A 24,685-nucleotide genomic window follows, 5' to 3' on the forward strand; every position below is an offset into this window, starting at 1 on the left:
ACTGTTCCATTTTGGATAGAATTTTAATACTGAGAGAATTTAAAATGCTAGCATTTTTAGTTTCAAGCATGACATAGTTTTTTAAACTATAACTAATGTAAAACTACCACTATGTGCCGGAAGTTGAACTATACACTTCCCATGTGTGTATCCACATAACCTTACGAGTTTGGTACTATTTTTATGTCAATTGCAGACATAAAAAGATTGAAGCTCAGAAATTTTAAGTGCTCAACATTAATTACACAGCCAGCAAAGTGAGAGGATCCAAACTTGAACCTCTATTTGTTTCAAATTCCATGCTTTTTTTTTTTTTAATGTTTTATTTATTTTTGAGACAGAGACAGAGCATGAATGGGGGAGGGTCAGAGAGAGAGGGAGACACAGAATCTGAAGCAGGCTCCAGGCTCTGAGCTGTCAGCACAGAGCCCGACGCGGGGCTCGAACCCACGGACCATGAGATCATGACCTGAGCCGAAGTCGGACGCTTAACCGACTGAGCCACCCAGGCGCCCCTCAAATTCCATGCTTTTATCCAGTATGCTGTATTGCCACACAAATGGACTTTTGGTTTGCTTGGGCACTTATGCATTGGCATTCATATTGTCAATTAAAATTAATTAAATATTTTAAGTGGAATTACTATTTTAATAAAACTTCGAGAAAAATGTACACACACTATTGCAAGTGTTTATGGAGAACTTCTGATAAATTGCAGGGCTGTCTTTCATTCAGTCAGTTAACTTGCAAGCTACGTATATTGTAAGTTTATCATTGCATTTTATACTGAAGTGGTATAGTTCCCTTTGTGCCCTAAGTATAGCTTTTTCTCCCCAACCACTTTTATGTGTCAAATACTACATAACCTACTTGTCCTTATTTGTACACAGGTTCTTGGATGCCCTATGGTTTTTAATTGGTACCCATGTCATGCATAATTTAATCCCTCATAGTAGGCATTCAATATCTGTTAAATGAATGAATAAAGAAGTGAGCAGAGGAAGACTAAATCAAATCCATCTTGGTTCTTTTCATATGCCAAATAAACTAGTGCCACTTGTACCAAACCAATTTGTGACACAAATACTAATTCAGGTCATCAATCTTAAATAAATACTCAGGGCAAAATCATGTGGTCCCCCTCCCCCCTCCCCCCCCTGGCCAAAAAAATCATTTTACATCATCACAAAAATGAAAAACATTTTTTTAAATGCAAAAAATTCTTTCTTACTTTCCTTCCTCTCCTACCTTCAGATCACAGCTTGAAAAATGCTGGTCTGTTTCTTACTGAAGATTTTCACTGGGGCACCTGTCTGGCTCAGTCAATAAAGCATGCGACTCTTGATCTTGGGATCATGAGTTAGAGCCCCACATTGGGTGTATCAGATTATTTACAAAATAATTATTTTCATTCATGTGAGGGATTTATTATATCAAATAAAAAAAAACATAGCCATGTAAATTAGTGTGCCTTGGGCTTAAAAAAATCAATGAAGCATTTGAGTGATCAGAACAGTAGAAATGAAATTAATATTTTTTAATAATATGTTGTTAGAACCTATGTAAATGAATGTTGGGAAGAGAATTATTATATAATTTGTGTGGCAATATTTGTAGTCAGTCTGTAACAAGAAAGTGTAAGTAAGACTAATTGGTATAAGAGATGGAAATGCATCAGTACAAGTGAATAGAGGTTGTTATATTTAGAAAGAAGGAAAATGTTTCAAACATAGATGCTGTAAAGTAATTGATACCTCAAACTGAACCAGAAATCATGTGTAAGTTTATCATAATTATCCCTATTAAAATCTTGATATTTATGCTGACAATTAGTACTTGCCATTACTTAAGATGTCAAAGAAATATTTTATTTAAACAATACATTAAAATTTTAATAATCAGTTCTGCTTTTCCTAAGTAAGCTACAAAAGAGTGTGTTCAAGTTGATTTTTTCAGACTACTGCTTTGATAATAATAAGATATGTACAATAATTACTCATTTACCATTCAGGTGAAATCTCTTGGGGATCATGAGTGGAATAGAACTCAGCAAATTGGAGTGCTGAGCAGCCACCCTTTTGAAAGTGACACTGAAATGTCTGATATTGATGATGATGACCGAGAAACTATTTTTAGCTCAATGGATCTTCTCTCACCAAGTGGTCATTCTGATGCCCAGACTCTAGCCATGATGCTTCAAGAACAGTTGGATGCCATCAACAAAGAAATCAGGTGAGTTCAATTATCACTGATGGTTTTAAGGGATTAGAAGACTTTGATCCTAAAAATATCATGATTAGATCAGAAGCACTGGCATCACTTGGGAGCTGCAGACTCTGAGACCTCACACTACACTGAATCAGAATGTGCATTTTCACAAGATTCTTAGGATATCTATACATGTCCTGTGTAAAATTAGGACGATCTTTATAAGAAACATATATAAAACATAGGTAAACTAATGATTTTAGGGCAATATAAAAGCCTAAGGTAAAGATAAAATATTCTCTGATGAATTTTAAGTCGCCTTTTAAATTAAAATCTATTTAAATGATATTTTTGGTAATAAGGTACATTTTGAAGGTACATTTAACACTACAGTAAAGGTACTAAATAGCATGCAATTAATATGCAGCCAGCTCCTTAAAAGTATATAGACATCAGAGTGAAACTAACTGACTGAATTACTGTATACTAGATATGAAAAAAAAAAAAAAAAAAAACCGCACTGTCACCACACTGATAATAGATGGCTTCCAAAGAGTAGATTAATTATGGGGGCGCCTGGGTGGCTCATTCGGTTAAGCGTCCGGCTTCGGCTCAGGTCATGATCTCACAGTCCGTGAGTTCAAGCCCCGCGTCGGGCTCTGTGCTGACAGCTCAGAGCCTGGAGCCTGCTTCAGATTCTGTGTCTCCCTCTCTCTCTGCCCCTCCCCTGCTCATGCTTTGCCTCTCTCTGTCTCAAAAATAAATAAAAACATTAAAAAAAAAATTTTTTTAAAAAGAGTAGATTAATTATGGAATTAAGTTGTATAAGTTAACAATTCAAACATTGAGAAATATTGTCTCTAAGATAATCTCTCTTTTTTTGGATAATTTCAACTTTAACAATATATACTTTCTTGAATCCCGATGATTATCATAGTCTCTCTTTTTTTTTTTCAACGTTTTTTTACTTATTTTTGGGACAGAGAGAGACAGAGCATGAACGGGGGAGGGGCAGAGAGAGAGGGAGACACAGAATCGGAAACAGGCTCCAGGCTCCGAGCCATCAGCCCAGAGCCCGACGCGGGGCTCGAACTCACGGACCGCGAGATCGTGTCCTGGCTGAAGTCGGACGCTTAACCGACTGCGCCACCCAGGCGACCCTCTTTTTTTTTTTTTTTTTTTTTTTTAGTAAAGAAAAATGTAAGGATTAACACACCCTTTGAATATGTTTTTAAATATTTTAAGGTTTAAAAAATGCTTACAGTTTGTAGTTCTTAGTAGGAAAACATTACCTGAACATTATCTGAATGAATACCCTAATGGAAAACCACTATAAAATGTTTCAGTTGCATGTGGAGCAGAGGGGTGGGGATTATCTTCACAGCACTCCAGCTTTCTCCAGGAGGAGGTCACAGGTACACTGGTTTGTGTTACTGCGACACCCAATAGGTGATCTAAGTTGCTTTTCCTTCAGCAAGGGCTTTCTTTGTCAGAAGGGCATTATGCTTGACCTCCAAATTTGGCTGACAATTTACTGATGAGATTCATTACTTTTGTGCTGCTCTGATATTTTGACCTATTTGCTGAGTTCTGGGCCATATCCTGGAAGGCCACCGTAACTTTTGGATCCTGCATGGCTGCGCGAACCTCTGGGTCACTAAGAATTGCATTGAGCCCAGGCATTCCTGCCATTCCAAGCATTCCCCCTGCCATTCCAGGCATGCCTCCAAGAAAATTACCACACATTCCCCCAGGAAGGCCACCTGCAAAAGAGCCATACTGAGCTCCTGATTGTCCTCTGGCTTCTTCCTCCCTCTGAGCTCTCTTGTGCTCTTCCCAAACCTTCTTAGCCCTTTCCATTCTTTCTTTGATGTTTCTCTCTTCATATTTTTGCTCATACTTTCTCCAATGTTTAGCAATTTTCTGGGCCCTCAGTTGAACTTCTTTCAACATTGCACTAGCATCTTCATCATAATCCAATTTACAAGCAAGAGCAAGATCATGTGCTGCTTCTTCCCAATGGCCCAGAAGTCTGTGTCCTTTTCCTTTACACTTGTAAGGCTGAGCTGAGTCAGGATTCATTTCAATAGGTCTGTCACAGTCTCAAATGGCAGTATTTGGCTTCTATAATTTGATGAAGACCCTGGCTCTCGTGGCGTACAGAATGGCCAAGCGAGGATTCAGCTTAATGGCATGTGTGAACAAGTCAGTGGTTTTCCGTAGTTCGCCATCATTTAGGGCATCGGTGGCAGCCACTTTTTTATCATTTGCCTGATCCAACATTTCCTGGGTTATCTCCACATTTTCATCTCCCATTTCTTGAGGGGCATCAGTATCTGGTTCAATCATACCTTCATTGTTAATTTCTAGATCACTCTCCTCACTTGATGGTCTGTCTTTGTATTTTCTTTCCTCCACCTTCTTACTATCTGTTTTTTCTTCCTTGATATTTATTGTCTTCTGATTTAGTTTTATGAGTAGAAGGTGGTATTTTTACCCCCCATGCTCTCCGCCCACTCCCGCAGGAAGCACATTTTTCTCAGTGTGCAGCACACTCAGATAGTGCTTACTCATTTTTATGAAGGTCTGAAGCTCACTCACTTTGTGGGGGTCGATGGTCCAGGCAGTGGCAAGGCTAAGATTTCAGCCTGATTCCAGGCGAGGGTACTAGATCAGCGTGACTGTGTGGAAGGGTCATAGTTTCTTTTTTATATCATTGACTTAACTAACCTCAGTGAAGAACCCAGCTGTGTCACGTGGATTTATATTCCTTTGAACATTGAGAAACTATTCTTAACTTGTTTTTTTTTTTTTCAACAAATGAACAGTATTTTACTATTTTGAACAGTGTTTTTGTTTTTCTGGCTCTAGCTAAATCTGTTGGCCTCCTAATATGATTCAAATCTATCCAGTTCTCTACTATCATCACCCTATTGGGCATTATAATAAGTTTTCATCTAGATGACAATAATAGTTTCTGCCTGGTTTCTTCATGATATACGGGTTCCCCATCTGACTTTTTAAAACCCAGTTTGCTTATGTAAGGTCACCCTTTTTCAACCCCTTCAGTTGCTTTTAAGATAAAGAACAAAATACTTCATATGGTCTACAATGCCCCATCTGCCTCAACTTTCTCACCTACCTTATTCTATATCCCATTAAACATGACTTCCAGTTCTTTGAATGTTCCATGTTCTCTCCTTTGTTGTTGCTGTTCCTTTCTTCTGGAACATTATCCTCATTCCACACCCTTGTGCTCTAACATTTCACCCTCTTTACCCTTACTCACCATGAACATCTCCACCATTCCTTCTTCCGACCTTCAGTTTGTTTGACTGTCCTTCAGTTCCTTACCTTTATTAGATTGTAAATTATATAAAAACAAGAAATGGATCTTGCTTTGCTCACTGTTTTATGTCCAGATCTTGGCACTTTTCTTGATAAATAGAAAGTGCTTCATAATGATAGATTAGCATAAATAGAAAAAATAATATAGGGGTGCTTAGGTGGCTCAGTCAGCTAAGTGTCTGACTCTTGATCTTGGCTCAGGGCATGATCTCATGGTTCATGAGTTTGAACCCTGTATCAGGCGCTGCTTGGATTCTCTCTCCTTCTCTCTCTCTGCCCCTCCCCTGCTCATGTGCTCTCTCTCTCTCTCTCTCTCTCTCTGCCCCTCTCTTGTTCATGTGCTTGTCTCTCTCTCTCTCTCTCTCTCTCAAAATATATAAATAGACTTAAAAAAAGAAAAATAAGGAATATAGAACGTAAATTCAAACTAAATAACACTTTTTGATGCTTTGCAGTTAATGGTTGAACTCACTGCATAGATTTGAAATCAAGTATATATCTCTGTGATATTTGTTTTGTCTGAAAATAAATACACACACCCTCAATAACAACCTGTGTCCCTCCAGGAACTCAGCTTTGTTACATTAAGATAGTAAAGCCCAGTTATAATCTTGACCTAGGCTAATTAAGTTTGATAAATAGTATGTTCAAACTACTGTCCTTTTATATATTTCTTTGCTGACCCTAGTAATGTATTTAATATAGTTGCTAATTTGTAAGAAATTAAGAAGTATATATAATTTAAGTGTATAGCAACATTCAAAAGACACAGGAATCTTGGAAATCACAGAAAGATTGTGGAGTAGGAGGACCTTGCCTCATCCCATAAACAACTAGATAACACTCATGTCAGTGCAAATAACCCAGAGGATGATTAGAAGACTGGAAGAAAAAAACTCTATAACTAAAGGTAGAAAAGATATCTGTAAAAATTAGTCAAGGGATTCACAAAATAAAAGGACGTAAAATATGACACTATAGACTAAAATGTGTGGAGAGGATTAAAGCATGGGTTCAAATGTAAGCAACCATCAACTTAATATTGACTGCTAATGTTAATCACAAGTCCAAAACCAGTAATGGATATGCAAAGAATAAAGAGGAAGGAATCCAAGTATATCACTAAAGAAAGCCGACAAAACATGAAAGAGAGAAAGAGAAGGATGAGAGAAAAACTACAAAAACAACTACAAAACAAGTAACAAAATGGCAATAAATACATATCTATCAATAATTACTTCGGATATAAATAGACTAAACACTCCAATAAAAAGACATGAAGTGACAGATTGGATAAAAATCAAGACCCATCTATATGCTGTCTACATAAGATACATTTCAGACCTAAAGGCACCTGCAGATTGAAAGTGAGGGGATGGAAGAATATTTATCATGCAAATGAATGTCAAAAGAAACCATTGTAGCAATGCTTATATCAGGAAAATAGACTCCAAAACAAAGACTGTAACAAGAGACAAAGAAAGACACTATATGAGAAACAAAGGGGACAATCCAACAAGAAGACATAACAGTTGTAAATATGCATCCAATATGGGAGCATTCAAATCCATAAAAGGTTTAATAACAAATGTAAGGGAACTAATCAGTAGCAATACAATAATGGTAGAGGACTTTAACTTACATCAAAAGACAGATCATCCAAACAGAAAATCAATAAGGAAACAGTGGCTTTGAATAACACATGAGACCAGATGGATTTAAATATATATTCAGAACATTTCATCCAAAAACAGCAGAATACACATTCTTTTCAGGTGCACATAGAACATTCTCCAGAATAGATCCCATATTAGGCCACAAAACAAGTCTTAACAAATTTGAAAAAACAGTCATGCCATGCATCTTTTCTGACCATAACACTATGAAACTAGAAATCAACCACAAGAAACATCTAGAAAGAGCACAAATATGTGTAGGCTAAATAACATACTACTAAACAAAGAAAGAGTCAATGGAGAAATCAAAGAAGAAATAAAAAATTACATGGAAACAAATCAAAATGAAAATTCAGTAGTCCAAAATCTTTGGAATATAGCAAAAGCAGTTCTAAGAAAGAAGTTTATAACAATACAGGCTTAACTTAAGAAGCAAGAAAAATCTCAAATAAGCAAATTAACTTTATACTTCAAGAAGCTAAAGAAAGAGGAGCAAACAAAACCCAAAACTAGCAGAAGGAAGGAAATAATAAAGATTAGAGGAGAAATACATGATATAGAAACTAAAAACAAAAACAAAAACAATAGAACAGATCGGTAAAACCAGGAACTTGTTCTTTGGAAAGATCAACAAAATTGGTAAAGCTCTAGCCAGATTCATAAAAACAAAAGAAGACCCAAATAAACAAAATCACAAAAGAAAGAGAAGAAACAACAACCAACAACACAGAAATACAAACAATTGTAAGGGAATTATTTTGAAAAATCATATGCCCATATATTGGACAATCTAGAAGAAATTGATAGATTCCTGGAAACATATAACTTACTAAAAATGAAGCAGAAAGAAATAGAAAATATGAGCAGACCTGTTACCAGCAATGAAATTGAATCAGTAATCAAAACACTCCCAGCAAAAGTCCAGGACCAGGTGGCTTCACAGACAAATTCTACCAAACATTTCAAGAAGAGGTAACACCTGTTTTTCTCAAACTATTCCAAAAAATACAAAAGGAAGGAAAACTTTCAAATCCAGTGTCCCCTTGATACCAAAACCAGATAAAGACATCACACACACACACACACATACACACATGCGCGCGCGCGCGCGTATACACACACACACACACACACACACACACACACAAAAGAGAGAGAGAACTAGAGGCCAATATCTTTCATAAACAAAGATGCAAAAATCCTCAACAAAATACTAGCAAACTCAATCCAACAATACATTAAAAGAAATCATTCACCACAATCAAGTGGGATTTATTCCCAGGATGCATCCCAGTATGCAAGGGTGGCTCAATATTCACAAATCAATCAATGTGATATATCACATCAATAAGAGAAAGGATAAAAACCATATGGTCATTTCAATAGATCCAGAAAAAGCATTTGACAAAGTGCAACATTCATTTAAGATAAAAACCCTTAGGGGTGCCTCGGTGGCTCAGTCGGTTAAGCTGCCGACTTCAGCTCAGGTCATGATCTCACGGTCCGTGAGTTCGAGCCCCGCGTCGGGCTCTGTGCTGACAGCTCAGAGCCTGGAGCCTGTTTCAGATTCTGTGTCTCCCTCTCTCTGACCCTCCCCTGTTCATGCTCTGTTTCTCCCTGTCTCAAAAATAAATAAAACGTTAAAAAAAATTTAAAAAAAAAAACCCTTAACAAAGTATTTCTAAAGGGAACATACCTCAACATAGTAAAGACTGTATATGAAAAACCCACAACAATCATCATACTCAATGGGGGAAAAACTGAGAACTTTCCCCCTAAGGTCAGGAACAAGACATGGATGTCCACTGTCACCACTTTTATTCCACATAGTACTGGAAGTCCTAGCCACAGCAGTTAGACAACAAAAAGAAGGAAAAGACATCCAAATTGGTAAGGAAGAACTAAAACCTTCACTAATTGCAGATGACATAATACTATATATATAAAACCCTAGAGACTCCACCAAAAAAACTACTGGAACTGATAAATGAATTCACTAAGGTGGTGGGATTCAAAATCAATGTGCAGAAATCTTTTGCATTTCTTTACACTAATAATGAAGCAGCAGAAAGAGAAACTAAGAAAACAATCCCATGTTCAATTGCACTAAAAATAATAAAATATCTGGGAATAAACTTAACCAGTGAGGTGAAAGATGCTACTCTGAAAACTATAAAACAATGGTGAAGAAATTGAAGACAACAGTAAGAAATGGAAAGACAAAAAAATAACAAAATTTAAAAAAAGGAAATGGAAATACATTCCATGCTCATGGATTGGAAGAACAAATATTGTTAAAATGTCTATACTATGCAAAGCAGCCTACAAGTTCAATGCAATCCCCCTCAAAACAGCAACGGAATTTTTCACAAAACTAGAACAAACAATCTTAAAGTTGGTTTTTTTTAAATTTTTTTAATGTTTTATTTATTTTTGAGACAGAGAGAGAAAGAGCATGAATGGGGGAGGGTCAGAGAGAGAGGGAGACACAGAATCCGAAGCAGGCTCCAGGCTCCAAGCTGTCAGCACAGAGCCCAACGCGGGGCTCGAACTCACGGACCATGAGATCGTGACCTGAGCCGAAGTCGGATGCTTAACCGACTAAGCCACCCAGGCGCCCCAACAATCTTAAAGTTTGTATGGAACCACAATAGACCCCGAATAGCCAAAGAAATCTTGAAAAAGAAAAAACTGGAGGGATCACAGTTCCAGACTTCAAGCTATATTATAAAGCAGGTAGTTATCAAAACAGTATGGTACTGTTAAAAAATAGACACATAGGTCAATGGAACAGAAAAGAAAACCCAGAAATAAACTCACAAGCATATGGTCAATTAATCTTAGAAAAAGGAGGAAAGACTATACAATGGGGAAAAAAAATAATCTCTTCAACAAAATGGTGCTGGGAAAACTGGAGAACTACATGCAAAAAAAAAAAAAAAAAAAAGAAACTGGACCACTTCTTTATATTGTACACACACACAAAAAAATTCAAAATGGATTAAAGATCTAAAGTAAGACCTGAAACCCTAAAAATCCTATAAGACAACATAGGCAGTAATTTCTGACATTGGTCATGTCAGCATTTTTCTAGATATATCTCATGAGGCAAGGGAAGCAAAAGCAAAAATGAACTACTGGATCTACAGCAAAATAAAAGGCTTCTGCACAGTGAAGGAAGCAATCAACAAAACTGAAAGACAACCTATTGAATGAGAGAATATATTTGTAAATGACATATCCAATAAAGGGTTAGTATCCAAAATATATAAGGAACTTTTATAAGCTCAACATGCAAAACACAAATAATCCAATTGAAAAATGGGCGGAAGACATGAACAGACAGGTCTCCAAAGGTGACATGCAGGATGGCCAGCAGACACATGGAATGATGCTCAACATCACTAATCATCAGGGAAATACAAATCAAAAGCACAGAGAGACACCACTTCACACTTACCAGAATGCCTAAAATCAAAAATACAAGAAATAGCAAATGTTGGTGAGGATGTGGAGAAAAAGGAACCCTTGGGCACTGTTGATGGGAATGCAAACTAGTGCAGTTTGGAAAATAGTTCCTCAAAAAGTTATAAACAGAACTACCCTATGATCCAGTAATTGCATTACTAAGTATTTACCCAAAAATATAAAAATACTAATTCAAAGGGATAAATGCACCCCTGTGTTTATTGCAGTATTATTTACAGTAGCCAAAGTGTGGAAGCACTCCAAGAGTCCATAGATATATGAATGGATAAAGAACAAGTGGTATAGGGGTCCCTGGATGGCTCAGTCGATTAAGCAGCCAGTACTTGATTTTGGCTCAGATCCTGATGTCATGGTTGTGAGATCGAGCCCTGCATTGGGCTCTGCAGTGAGTGTGGAGCCTGCTTAGGATTCTCCTTCTCCCTCTCTCTCTGCCCCTCCCCTACTCACTGTCTTTCCCTCTCTCTCTCAAAATAGGTAAATAAACTTTATTTTTTTTTAATTTAAAAAAAAGAACAAATGGCATACACACACACATACACACTGGAGAATTATTCAGCCATAAAAAATAGACTGAAATCTTGCTATTTGCAACAACATGGATAGAGCTAAACAGTATAATGCTAAATGAAATGTCAGAGAAAGACAAATTCCGTATGATTTCATTCATATGTAGAATTTAAGAAACATGGCCAGAGGAAAAAGAGAGACACAAATCAAGAGACAGACTCTTAATTGTAGAGAACACACTAATAATTACCAGAGGGGAGGGTGTAAGGGAGGGGTGAACTAGGTGATAAGGATTAAAGAATAAATACACTTAGAGTGCACTGAGTAACGCATAGAGTTGTTGAACTACTATACTGTGCACTTGAAACTAAAATAACACTACGTTAACATATTGGAATTAAAATTAAAAACAATATAAAAAAGAGAAATAGTGTCAATTGTTAGCAAATTTTTGCTACTTAAGTGCTGTGATATAAATATTTTGTTTGATAACTGTGTAAATGTAAAAGTTATGTTTCTATTTTTCTTTAAAACATTTGAATTTTGGATGAATAAATAGTGCATGTATTCATTTTGAATGTTTCAAAATGAATAAACCCCGTTTATTTTAAAAAAATAAAAAAGAGAAATAGGCATCTTCATAAAAACAGTTGCTCATACCAACTAGAATCTATTTCTGGTTAAGATTTTTCTTCTTTCACAAACTAATTTAAGCATTAAAAAATGCCTCTTTTCTGGTTTTCTCACTGTTCACTAATGTCTCTTAAAGGAAGAGATCAAGTTACTTCATTTGCCAGTGACCTGTTTGTTAGTTAATCTGTGCGTCAGTAGTTAGCTACTGGGCACTTGGGTGGCTCAGGTGGTTAAGCATCTAACTCTTGATATCGGCTCAGGCTGTGATCTCCTGAGACTGGCCCCTGCCATCAGGCTCTGCGCTGAGCGTAGAATCCACTTGGGATTCTCTCTCTTCTCTCTCTCTCTCTCTCTCTCTCTGTCTCTCTCTCTGCCCCTCCCCCACTGACACATGCACGCTCTCTTTCCTGCTCTCAAAGTAAATAAATGTTAATATATATTATATTATATTATATTATATTATATTATATTATATTAATTATATATTATATTTATTATATATTATATATTATATATATAATATTATATATTAATATATATATAGTAGCTAATTAGCTACTATTTTGACTCCCTTGCTTTTGTGGTCTTACTTATTGTTTCATCCTTTTGTATATGGTACGCCCTCCCCAACACACTGGGACATTTCAAAGGGTGTCTGTTTTGTTAGTTCTTCTACTTTCTGTAACTACATCCAGATTCTAAAGATAAATGGATTGTCATTTATTTTTCCAAATGAACTGAATATCTAAGGTAGCATTCGATTTCCTGTTTAATTAAACTTCAGTCTACTTCTTACTCAGCTTTTTCCTCTAGGTGTGACTCTTCCTTTACAATTAATACAATGCCTAGAGTTAATAACTACAGTTAATTTTAGAAAAAAAACTTTTTTAGAGGAGTTATTTCCCACCATTTTTAAAAACTTTTTTAAATGTTTGTTTATTTTATTTATTTTTTTTTTTAAATTTTTTTTTTTCAACGTTTTTTTTTTATTTATTTTTGGGACAGAGAGAGACAGAGCATGAACGGGGGAGGGGCAGAGAGAGAGGGAGACACAGAATCGGAAACAGGCTCCAGGCTCCGGGCCATCAGGCCAGAGCCTGACGCGGGGCTCGAACTCACGGACCGCGAGATCGTGACCTGGCTGAAGTCGGACGCTTAACCGACTGCGCCACCCAGGCGCCCCAATGTTTGTTTATTTTTGAGAGAAAGACAGAACTTGAGTGGGGGAGGGGCAGAGAGAGGGGGAGGCCAACAATCCTAAGCAGGCCCCAGGCTCCAAACTGTCATCACAGCTTGACACAAGGGGCTTGAACACACGAATTACTAGATCGTGACCTGAGCTGAAGGAGGGCGCTTAACAGACTGAGTCAGCCAGGCGCCCCTCCTACCAATCATTTTAAAGTACAATTTTTTTTTTTAAGAGGAGCCAGTGTTTCCTTTGGAATGTGTTTAAAGCATTAATAATATTGTGCTAAGTTACTTGATTAAGCTTTCCTCTGGGTGAACTTAAAGTGCATCCATGAAAATAAACTTCACAATAACAGAATTCATATTCTTTGTGGAACTGAAAAATTATAATTAAGAGTAAATATGCCTCCTTGTTGGGATGAACACTGGGTGTTGTATGTAAGCCAATTTGACAATAAATTATATTCATTTAAAAAAAGAGTAAGTCTGCTCAATATTTTTTTTTACTTAAATTTTTGGAGTGGATTAAGGTTCACACAAAGTTGAGGGGAAGAAGGTACAGAGATTGCCCATATATGCCCTGGCCTCACACATGCACAGCCTCCCCCATTATCAACATCCTTCACCACAGTAGTATATTACAATTGATGAACCTATATGACACATAATAATCACCCAGATTCCATTGTTTACAGTACAGGTTACTCTTAGTGGTGTACATTCTGTGGGTTTGCAAAATGTATGACAAGTATCCATCATTATGGTTTCATACAGACCATTTTCACTGCCATAAAAATTCTCTGTGCTCTGCCTATTCATCTCTTCCCGCTCCCAACCTCTGTCAACCATCGATCTTGTTAATGTCCTCATAGTTTTTTGCCTTTCCTAGAGTGTCATGTAATTGGAGTCATATAATATGTAGTCTGTTTAGATTGGGCTTCTTTTGCTTAGTCATGTGCATTTAATGTTCTTCCATATCTTTTCATGGCTTGATAGCTCACTTCTTTTTTAGCTCTGAATAATATTCGATTGTCTGGATGTACCTCAATTTATCCATTCACCATTGAAAAAGATCTTGGTTGCTTTCAAATTTTGGCAGTCATGAATAAAGCTGCTATAAACATCAGTGTGCTGGTTTTGGGTGGACATAGTTTTTAACTCATTTAGCTAAATACCAAAGAACACAATTACTGGATAATATGGTAAGAGTATGTTTAGTTCTATAAGAAACCACCAAACAGTTTTCCAAAATAAACATATAAATATAAAACTTTGCGGTGATCATAACCTTATAGTTAAGGATTATATATCATAGGAGATCACAATAAGCCATTTATAGTTAAGAGGAAAATGTCTTAGGAGAAGTTCTAAACCCTATTTTTTAAATCACCTACCGGTACAGTTTCATTATAACAAATAGACACAGCTTAAATAGGGTATTTATGCAACCCTGCTAAAATTCTTTGTTCTTTGCATCTCTGTAATAGTTCATTTATACATATTCTTGAAGTTTCTCTTTATTTAAAAAAAGGAGTATTAGTGCTTTGTCTTCTGAAAAGCATTTATATCAAGAGTTAAAACATTTTTTCACTATGTATGTAGGTATGATGTATGTATCTATCTAGAGATAGATCATCTCCACATTATTAAATTGCCTGGTGCTTATTTTTTTTAATGTTTATTTATTTTTGAGAGGTGGGGGAAGGGGCAGATAGAGAGGGAGAGAGAGGATGCAAAGTGGGCTTTGGGCTGACAGCAGCGAGCCTGATGTGGAGCACGGATGTGGGGCTCGAATTCATGAACCATAAGATCATGACCTGAACCAAAGTTGGATGCTCAACCAACTGAGCCACCCAGGCACCCCACGTGGTGCTTATTTAAAGCTGACGTGGCTGAGTAGGTATTGGTTTAAAAAAAACTGTAAGGGTTTTATTTGACTAAATGATAATTATGAATGACCATTTATTGAAGATTCTATCAAGTATACTTTTTAATCAGTTGGGATGTAAGATTCAACATCTTTGTTAGGATCTGAGTTTCTAAAAGTCTCATTTATTGGCACCTCGGTTCAAAAATAAGATTAGGGAAAAAAAAACAAAAATAAGATTAGGATTAGTGGCAAAATTATCTAGGCAGGCAAGGTTTTAAAGGTTTTAGCAGGTGATAGTATAGATAGAAAGAGGGTCAAAGTGGGGAGGAGCTGTATATCATTTGAAAAGAAAGATGTTCTAAATTTCAGCCAGAAAGTGTCTGAAATTTATTGAAAGTTATATTGCCTTTGAGTAAAGAAAACATTAGATTTGATATAAAATGCTCACAGTTATTTATTTATTTGTTTATTTATGTATTTATTTGCTTTTTATTATGTGAATTCTCATTACCACTATAGCAGCATATAATGGATCCAAATTCAACTGTGTCTTTTAGGCTAATTCAGGAAGAAAAAGAATCTACAGAGTTACGTGCTGAAGAAATTGAGAATAGGGTGGCTAGTGTGAGCCTGGAAGGCCTGAATTTAGCAAGGGTCCACCCAGGTACCTCTATCACTGCCTCGGTTACAGCTTCTTCGCTGACCAGTTCATCTCCCCCCAGTGGACACTCAACGCCAAAGCTCACCCCGCGAAGCCCTGCCAGGGAAATGGATCGGATGGGAGTCATGACACTGGTATGATGATGTGCACAGAGAACATTTGACCCCATTAAGACTCATGTGCATTAGCTGATTTATATTGGGTGTTTGTTCTAAGGACTTTCTGTGTGTTTTATTGTTCTTCTTTTTTTCGCAACAACCATATGTGGTAGGTGCAACTACTAATCCGATTATGAGTGGAGGAAATGTAGCCTACAAAGATGTAATTTTTCAAGTCACATAATAAGGAAATAGAAGAGCAGCGATCTAAATGTCACATCAGAAATCTGAGTGACGGAAACCATTAAGTAAATTTTTCCTTATGATATCTTGGTGAAGTAGTTGGGAGTGAGTATTTTACTTTTAACACAATAAATAATAGAAAATACTGGTTCTAATTGCTCCAATATAACAACATAAAATGTTAAATTTTTATAATATAAATAATATAACTTTAATAAAAGAACCACCAAAACCAATAGCAACAATTTCCCAATTTTGTTTTAGAATTTCATGTCAACATTTTTATACTTCTTTATTCTTTAATCCTTTGTTTCATTTATTTTTATGTTTAGAATTAAAAGTCGGAAACCTAAATTATTAGGAATTAAAAGTTGGAAACCTAAATTATTAGGAGGTGCTCTGAACATAACAGAGAAAATCAAAGTGCCCTTCGCTAAAAATAAGGTAGAAAAACCTCTGGAAAAAAAAAATGATACAAAAAAAAAAATGACTACTGAATGCTGTGATGTTTTACTTCCCATCATAACATCTGCACGTCAGAGGACACCATTTCAATAGAAAGCAGAAGTAATGGGCGTTTGAGAGCATGAGTAAATTGCCCACGTTTAACACAGTAAATGGAGCTGTACGTCTTTCACATTTGCTGACGCAAAAGCATATACTATTCTGTCCATTTATTTTTTTCTGTGATTACCTAGAACTATGTTTAAATGACAATAATGAAGATTTAAACATTCTAAACTATTTATGGAGGTAAAATTCTGGTTTTGTAATGAATATTAAAACTATACTATTAAAACAAAATTCCAATTAAACATAAATTTGGGGGTAGAAATTAATTAAAAATAAATAGATAAAATAATAGCTTAGAGACTGTAAAACTAGCACAAATATAACAAATGGAAAGTAAATTAACGTTACCACAGAAGAACATGAAGTGTATATAGTGTTTCTGCATATGTTCAGAAAGCTGTGAAGCTACTATAAAAAGTGTCACAATATCTGTATCTGTGTATGTATGTGTGTAAAGTATCTGAACAAAAAATTTTAATTAATTTTCTAAATAGCACCTTTAAATAAATATGTTGCAAAAATGTGTACTGTACCTAACATATATATCTATGTGTATATATATATAATACACTTATACATATAATATGTACATTTCATGTTCTCACATCTAGGGAAAACTAACACATATTTTTTTAATTTTTATTTTTATAAAATTTATTATGTATAAATATCTTTTTTCTTTAATTTTACAATTGTGAATTGAAACAAAACTGTATGGTGTGGCAGCATTTTTCATATTCAGACTCTTTGCAGTTATGGACTTCAGTGCAATAAAGTCAACATAAAAGAGAAATGGCAATATTTTTAAAAAAGGAAACATTTACCTTCTTAAGCCATTGAGTCCTCTATTCTGTGCTCATTTCCAGACTTGATATTAAAAATATTCTTAAAATAGACATCATAGACAATGCCCGTTCAGAACAAAGGACGGTAATCAGAACTGACCCCACCTAGACACAGCACAAACTTTTTAGTCAATGTACTAAGATATAATAACCCAATATACTGAGCTACGTTATGATGTGGTGATTTTAGAAATCTAGGAACCATCAATTTGACTTTATTAACTAGACATGATACTATCTTTGGCTTAGTTTCTGTTTATATTTGCTACATATATTTAGCTTTTTAAGTATGTTCATAAGCATTAGTATCCTAATGCTTGATAGTGTTAATATTTTTATAATAGCAAAATAACATATTTATAATCATTTAGACATGATTTATATATATATGTATATATATATACATATATATATATACATATATATATGAAAAAGATGCCACTGCTTTCATGCACTTTCTTTAGCAGTTAGTTATAAATAAATCAATACCAAATGAACATTATTATACTATAATTACAGTACTTAAAAATATTTAAAGCATTTCTTGAAGGTAAAAAAGTACTTAAAATGTCCCATATCTGACTCAGAAAAACAATAAATGAAATTCAGGGAGTCTTTATCACCTAATAAAACTTCGTCATTAAATTCATCACTGTTATAGTGAAAGGCAGGTAGATTTTCTTTTACCTGTAGAAAATATGAGGGAGGGCATAATTTGGGGGAATATAATCCATGTTTGAATATTCAAAGGAAAATGAAAAATTTGGGAGACAGAAGAGCAGAGATTGAAAAGACATTGTTTTCATTTGTATTGTATTTGTGTATATGTTTTACAAAGATTGTTATTTTTCCTGATTATAAAATGTACTTTTATTTACTTTTACCTCACCACAAATCCATAAGCATAAGGAACATCCTGCCAATATTTAGTAAGAATATTGTGTGGAGTAAATCAACCCATTTTCCAGGAACAAAAATATATAAATGTAAATATAACTATAATGGAATAAAATTGTTTTACTTACATAAGAAAAATTAACAAAGATACTAAGTGAGCAAGATTCATCTGAAATCATAAAGAATTAACTTTAAAAAAATTATGTAATTTTGTAACATTGTAACGTTGACAAGAAAACAGCAGCCCTAAAAACATATTTTATTGAGGCCAGAGCTCTTAGCATTTGGGAATGGGAGACTAGTTAGGAAGCCAGGAAGTTTGAGATAGCTCAGGAGCAGTATGCCTGTCCAAGGGTGGACCAAGGTTGAGCATAGATAAGGCAAGAGGGAATGCTTACAAACTCCATACATGTGCATTGGATCTTTGTTTATGGATAATCTCTTTCATTCCCATTTATATTTTGGGGAGAAGATAAGTCCCATATTTATTTCTCACTAGCTCACTACATGTGCTTCATATTCCCCAGGGTTCCATGTCTCAGATCCCATGCATGTATGCTTGACCCCATCATGTAGACCTGTCCCCCCCCACCCCACCATTCCTTCTAAGAAGTTCCCTCTCTGAAGTCACTTTCAGGAGGAGTCCTCTTATAATGGGTAAAGACATTTATTTAGAAAACAATGGAATGAAAAAACAAGACAGTCAAGTTACAATTAAAAATTGTAACATGGTCAAATGATACTCATTAATTAGTTCTGTTTTATGTTGCTTTTATTTCTGCCAATCACAGCCAAGTGATCTAAGGAAACATCGGAGAAAGGTAATGTAAATATCTTTTGTGTGATTACTAGTTGAATATTGTTTTTTTTCTGTGAAAGTTTTAAAATTGCATTCCCTTTATTTGAAGCATTTTATTAACATAAACAGAAATATTAAAAGTATTTAAGCATTATCGAATTGTTTAAATATGATTATAAGAGCAAATGCCTCAAAATAAAATTGTTTATGTTTTCTAGAGTAATGATTACATTATGTAGTCTACATATCCTAGAATTAGATTATTTATTGTCAATGCTAGAAGAATGCTGCTTACTTTTAAATCTAGTTTTACTATTATTCATGGATGTGAGACCAACAGATCAGGAGACTACTGCCAATGAAAAGATACCTTGTTACTCACCCTTCCCTTTGCAAAGGCAAAAGCACCTGAGTAGGTCATGAGGCAAAAAGAACTAGGAGAAAGGATGGGTAGGAGTTTTATTGTAGTTTCTGTTGGAAAGGCAAGGCAGGGTGAGCAGGCTTAAGATTGGCCTGTTTTAATCATTTCTGTGGGCTCTGGGTATAGGGGCTGTCTCTAGTTGTCTGATTCCTGGCCTGGCATGATTAAGGCAGAGGAATATTGCCTCCTGGAGTATTACAAGAGCCAGATCAAGAATATGATTTGGGGGGCGCCTGGGTGGCGCAGTCGGTTAAGCGTCCGACTTCAGCCAGGTCACGATCTCACGGTCCGTGAGTTAGAGCCCCGTGTCAGGCTCTGGGCTGATGGCTCGGAGCCTGGAGCCTGTTTCCGATTCTGTGTCTCCCTCTCTCTCTGCCCCTCCCCCGTTCATGCTCTGTCTCTCTCTGTCCCAAAAATAAATAAAAAACGTTGAAAAAAAAATTTTTAAAAAGAATATGATTTGGGATACCAGTCTAGATAGATTGATGTACATATGGAAGTCATACTCCAGGGAAGTAGTTTGCAATCTCTAGGAATTAGCTAGTCCTGGGAGGCGCATTATGTCCTGGGTCAGCATGGTGCCAGACGCCAGAGCATCAAGAATATAGAAATTACAAAAATATAAGTAATCTGCTCCTTTCTTGTTTAATGTGACATCAATAGAATACATATTGGAAATGAGAAACAAAATTGACTCCAGTCCTGATTCACAAAATGACATCTTCTTAGATAATTGATAACAGCAGAGTTCAGACTCATGGGATATCAGATGGGAAAGATTTCAAAGGTTGAACCTACTCTCCAGAGCATAAATCTATTTTTTAGCATCATCAAGATGTGGTAGGGGGCACCTGGGTGGCTCAGTTGGTTAAGCGTCCAACTTCCACTCAGGTCATGATCTCGCTGTCTATGAGTTTGAGCCCCACATCAGGCTCTGTGCTGACAGCTCAGAGCCTGGAGCCTGCTTAGGATTCTGTGTCTCCTCTCTCTCTCTGCCCCTCCCCTCTTCATGCTCTGTCTCTCCCTCTCAAAAATGAATAAACTTAAAAACAAAAAAAGATGTGGTAGTCAGATTATGCCCACTTCTAAAACTATAAAAGTATTTTTTTCTTTGTTTCTTTTTTAAATTAAGGGAATCTATATTAACTTGTGTGGCATAGATTGATGGAATTTCTTTTCCGGAGTTATCATCTATCTTCCTATAGCATCCTCTCCTTGATACTAACACTTAGTTCTCAACTATCAAATTTACCATCATAATGTTCTTATTATTTGTCTTTGTCTTTCTCTGCCACTGAAAAGAATTATACTGGGAATATAGGAAGATATCTGAGTAGATGATGGATATAAAAGAAGTTTAGTGGATATAAGAAAAAAAGTCACAAAGGAAGGTTCCATACAGAAATGCAGGCTCAGGGAATTCATAGGATGAAGAAATAGTTGATAAGAAAGGTAGGTCATGGAAAGAAGGCCACAAACTAAAAATTGTTGTTTATCAGGTTAAGGAGTTACAAGTGTGATTCCATTTACCCTTGAAATGAACACATTAAGGTAAGTATTATTAGTTTCCATTTTATTGATGAGGAAATTGAATCTTAGAGCAGGTAAATAATGAGCATGTGTCTTTCAACAAATAAGAGAAACCAGAATTCAAATCCATCTCTGATTCCAAATCCTTTCTCCTCTATTTTATTTATATAGTGTTAACTCTAAGCATTATTCAGAGGAAGAGTGTCTATGATGTTTTTAAGAGCTGATATTTGGAAAGTTTGCATAGTTTGACTGGCAGAATAGAAAGAGGAAGGCATTTTAGGAGGTGTTTCAGGAAAAAAAAGTAATGGAAGCAGAAAGGTCAGGCTTGGCAGAAATAATCACAGAAAACAATTATGGCTAGATCATGGAACTGTGAAGACATAAATACATATCAGGAAGAGTTTAGAAACACACTTTATGAATTTAGATGAGATGTGAGTTTACAAAGAGTTTTCTGTAGGATTAACATCATGCTGAAAGTAGTTCTTGAAAAAGATTCTTCTGGTGGCCCTTTTCTAGTTGAAATGGAGAGAGGACATCCTATATAGATGCCTACTTAAATCGTTAAAAGGAATCAAGGCTTGGATGACAAGAGCCCAGACAAACAACTTCATTCAGTTTCTTCAATGCATGAAGTCTTTATCATGTATCATATAGAAACACATTTATGCATAATAGCCTAACATAGAAACAAAGCAAAACATTATGTAGACATAAGATGAGAACACAGCTTTAAATTTTTTTGCTATAGCCATATTGCTGTTTGTCATTAGAACTTCCAGAGCCATATCTATTAGCTGTGCTTTCCACAATCTTTCTATGTATAGGTATTTTAACGCACAGTGATGCCATGAAAAGAAATGCAAGATTGTTGTAAAAAATATCTCTTCACAGTCAACTTTACTGTTGAATAGTCTTTACTGTAATGCGGTTTTATATGTCTATCTCTGACAAAATTTATGGTATCTTGAATTGTTCTGGACTCTGAACTAAATTCTTTCTTTTTCTTAATTTTTTCTTAATGTTTATTTTTTTCTGAGAGAGAGAGAGAGAGAGAGAGAGAGAGAGAGAGAGGCAGAGTACGAGGGGTGGGGGTGGGGGGCAGAGACAGAAGGGGACACAATCTGAAGCAGGCTTCAGGCTCTGAGCTCTCAGCTTAGAGCCCAACAAGGGGCTCAAACTCACAAACCACGAGATAATGAGCTAAGCTGAAGTTGGATGCTTAACCAATTGACTGAGCCGAAGTTGGATGCTTCAGCCACTCAGGTGCTCCTGAACTAAATTCTTTAAGGAAAGCCCTTCCATCCATCTTCTGGTTTCTGTATGCCTTTGTCTGTGTTCCCATGGGAGATAGTGAAATGAAACTGTTTGCAAGAATTATGTTCTTACCTTTTATAATCTTTAAAAAGAATTTTTTTTTTCTAATAAGCTACAACTCATTTTTTAAACATCTGGACCACATTTCATTTGCCTGCGTTAATAATACACTTTATCTGATAAAGTTGTAGTTTTGCCATCTTCTCTTCTCATTTCAAAAATCTCCTATTTAAAGGGGGCCTGGGTGGTCAGTCGGTTAAGCATCCAACTTTGGCTCAGGTCATGATCTCATGCTTTATGAGTTTGATCCTCATGTCAGGCTCTGTGCTGACATCTCAGAGCCTGGAGTGTGATTTGGATTTTGTGTCTCCTTCTCTCTCTGCCCCTCTCCCACTTGTGCTCTGTGTCTCAAAAATAAATATTAAAAAAATCTCCTACTTAAAAGATTTCCATGTTATGATAACCTGACTATGCATACCTTCTTAATGAATTAACTCAAATATGTACCCAGTAACTTTTTTGTAAGCCTTTACATTCTGATATGTTGAAACGGAGTCCGTGATAGCTTTTTCATAGTTCCTGGATATTGATCTATGGTGCTTATTCACTCTTAAATAATGTTTTTTTATGAAATGTGTCCAGGTTATATATTAAACTGGAATACCTTCACTTTTAAAACAGTTATTAAACTCACGTGCTTCAGTAATAAGAATTTATATGTCTAAGACCTATATGCCCCAAGTTTTTTGTTTTGTGTTTGTATTAGAATTACTCAAATAGTTTTGCCAATGACTCTCCATTTCTGTCAATTTCATTTGAAATCTAGAAAGAATTCATCTGAATGAATTGTTTTCATTTCTAGATTGCAGTGGTGGAAGAAGATGGTCGGGAGGATAAAGCAACTATAAAATGTGAAACTTCTCCTCCCCCTACCCCTAGAGCCATCAGGATGACTCACACCCTTCCCTCCTCCTACCACAATGATGCCCGAAGGTATGATTCTCTCAGCTCACTTCACGGTTTGCATGCTCTCCTTCTGAAAATATTCTTTCTTTAAGTGCTGTCAAATAGACTGCTTAAAAATTTATATGAGAAATTTGGTTTGAGCTATAACTCTCCAGTAGAGTATTGCCCTCCTCCCTCTCCCCTCTCCTCTTGTGAAAAAAAAATGCATTCTGAGATCAAATTTTGAGTTTTAAAATTAACTATGTATTTGTGGTCTTATTACTAGCCAATATTGATGAGATTATCTCTTCTATATTTAGTGGATATTTAGTATTAAAATGAAGTCAAGCTAATGGAAAGACTCACTAGGAAGAATAGCAAAAAACTTAACAGACTCTAGGACAAAACTATAAATTTGGCTTAGGCTTAGGTGTAAAAGTAAGGTCTGGGGATGCCTGGGTGTTCAGTTGGTTGAGCATCTGACTCTTGATTTCAGCTCAGGTCATGATCTCATGGTGGTGAGACAGGGCTCGGCACTGAGCATGGATCCTGCTTGGGATTCTCTCTCTCCCTTTCTCTCTGCTCCCCCCCCCCCACCACCACCAATAACTAAAACATTTTTTAAAAAGTGATTAAGTTCTGAAAAGTCCATAATTGCAGTTCATTTATTTTTAGCAAACAGGTATGTATACTACCCCCCAGGGTCTGGTGCTGACAGCTATAACAGCTAATAAGCAGAAAGTTCTTAGAGGGGGAAAAAGCATATCTGCCAAAATGTTAAAAGAAGAGGTAAGGGGAAATACCCTATTTGTTGTAGCAACTCATCCTGTGGTGCTTTCCATCTGCCTACAAAATTGCAAGCAGATCGCTTATAATAAGTAGCATAAACAAATCTAAACATGCAATTCACATCTTAAATATATATGCTTTTACAGTCTTATCAATTGCAGCATCTCAAGACACATCATTGATATGGCTGTGCATAATGGCTTAGTATTAACACTTTAAGTAAGAATTTATCTTCTAAATAGTATGAGTTTTACAACAAATATGCTTTAAAACAGAGGTTCTGTGCTGGCAGACATTTGCTCCTTTCTGTTTTATGTTTAATTTCTAATGTGAGTATAAAACCCCAGTTACTCCAGCTTCAAACTATCTGCTTTCATCCTCCAAGAAAAGAATCACTCCTGTTTTAACATGTGAAAAGCTATTGGTTTGGAGTTTAGAGAATGTCAACTCATTAAAGAGGATGAATAAGTAAAGTTAAGTAATTCATCATGGTGTTGTCAAATGGACAGCTGTAGAATAGATAGCAATGTATCTATTGTACCTCTCCTATTAATACTATGTCAGTTACATTGACCAGGAATGGAGTCTAGAGCAACTTCTTGGAAATCATTTCAGTTTATCATGTACCTGAAAGAATACCTGAGA

The 24,685-nt window shown here is 35.9% G+C and overlaps 1 protein-coding gene and 1 pseudogene across 19 annotated transcripts in view; one reads left to right on the forward strand and one right to left on the reverse strand.

The window, feature by feature from the left end:
- Nucleotides 1-24,685, forward strand: part of PPFIA2 (PTPRF interacting protein alpha 2) — a 480,968-nt gene that overhangs the window by 383,261 nt on the left and 73,022 nt on the right. For all 19 annotated transcript variants that reach the window (XM_058741898.1, XM_058741906.1, XM_058741916.1 and 16 more), the window contains 4 exons: nt 2,012-2,232; nt 15,477-15,714; nt 19,028-19,057; nt 23,169-23,299. In XM_058741898.1, coding sequence (XP_058597881.1) covers nt 2,012-2,232; nt 15,477-15,714; nt 19,028-19,057; nt 23,169-23,299 — 620 coding nt within the window. The remainder of the gene's footprint in view (nt 1-2,011; nt 2,233-15,476; nt 15,715-19,027; nt 19,058-23,168; nt 23,300-24,685) is intronic.
- On the reverse strand, nt 3,569-5,400 carry LOC131483703 (hsc70-interacting protein-like; annotated as a pseudogene).

This window comes from Neofelis nebulosa, chromosome 8 (assembly GCF_028018385.1).
Source record: "Neofelis nebulosa isolate mNeoNeb1 chromosome 8, mNeoNeb1.pri, whole genome shotgun sequence".
NCBI classification, from domain to species: domain Eukaryota; kingdom Metazoa; phylum Chordata; class Mammalia; order Carnivora; family Felidae; genus Neofelis; species Neofelis nebulosa.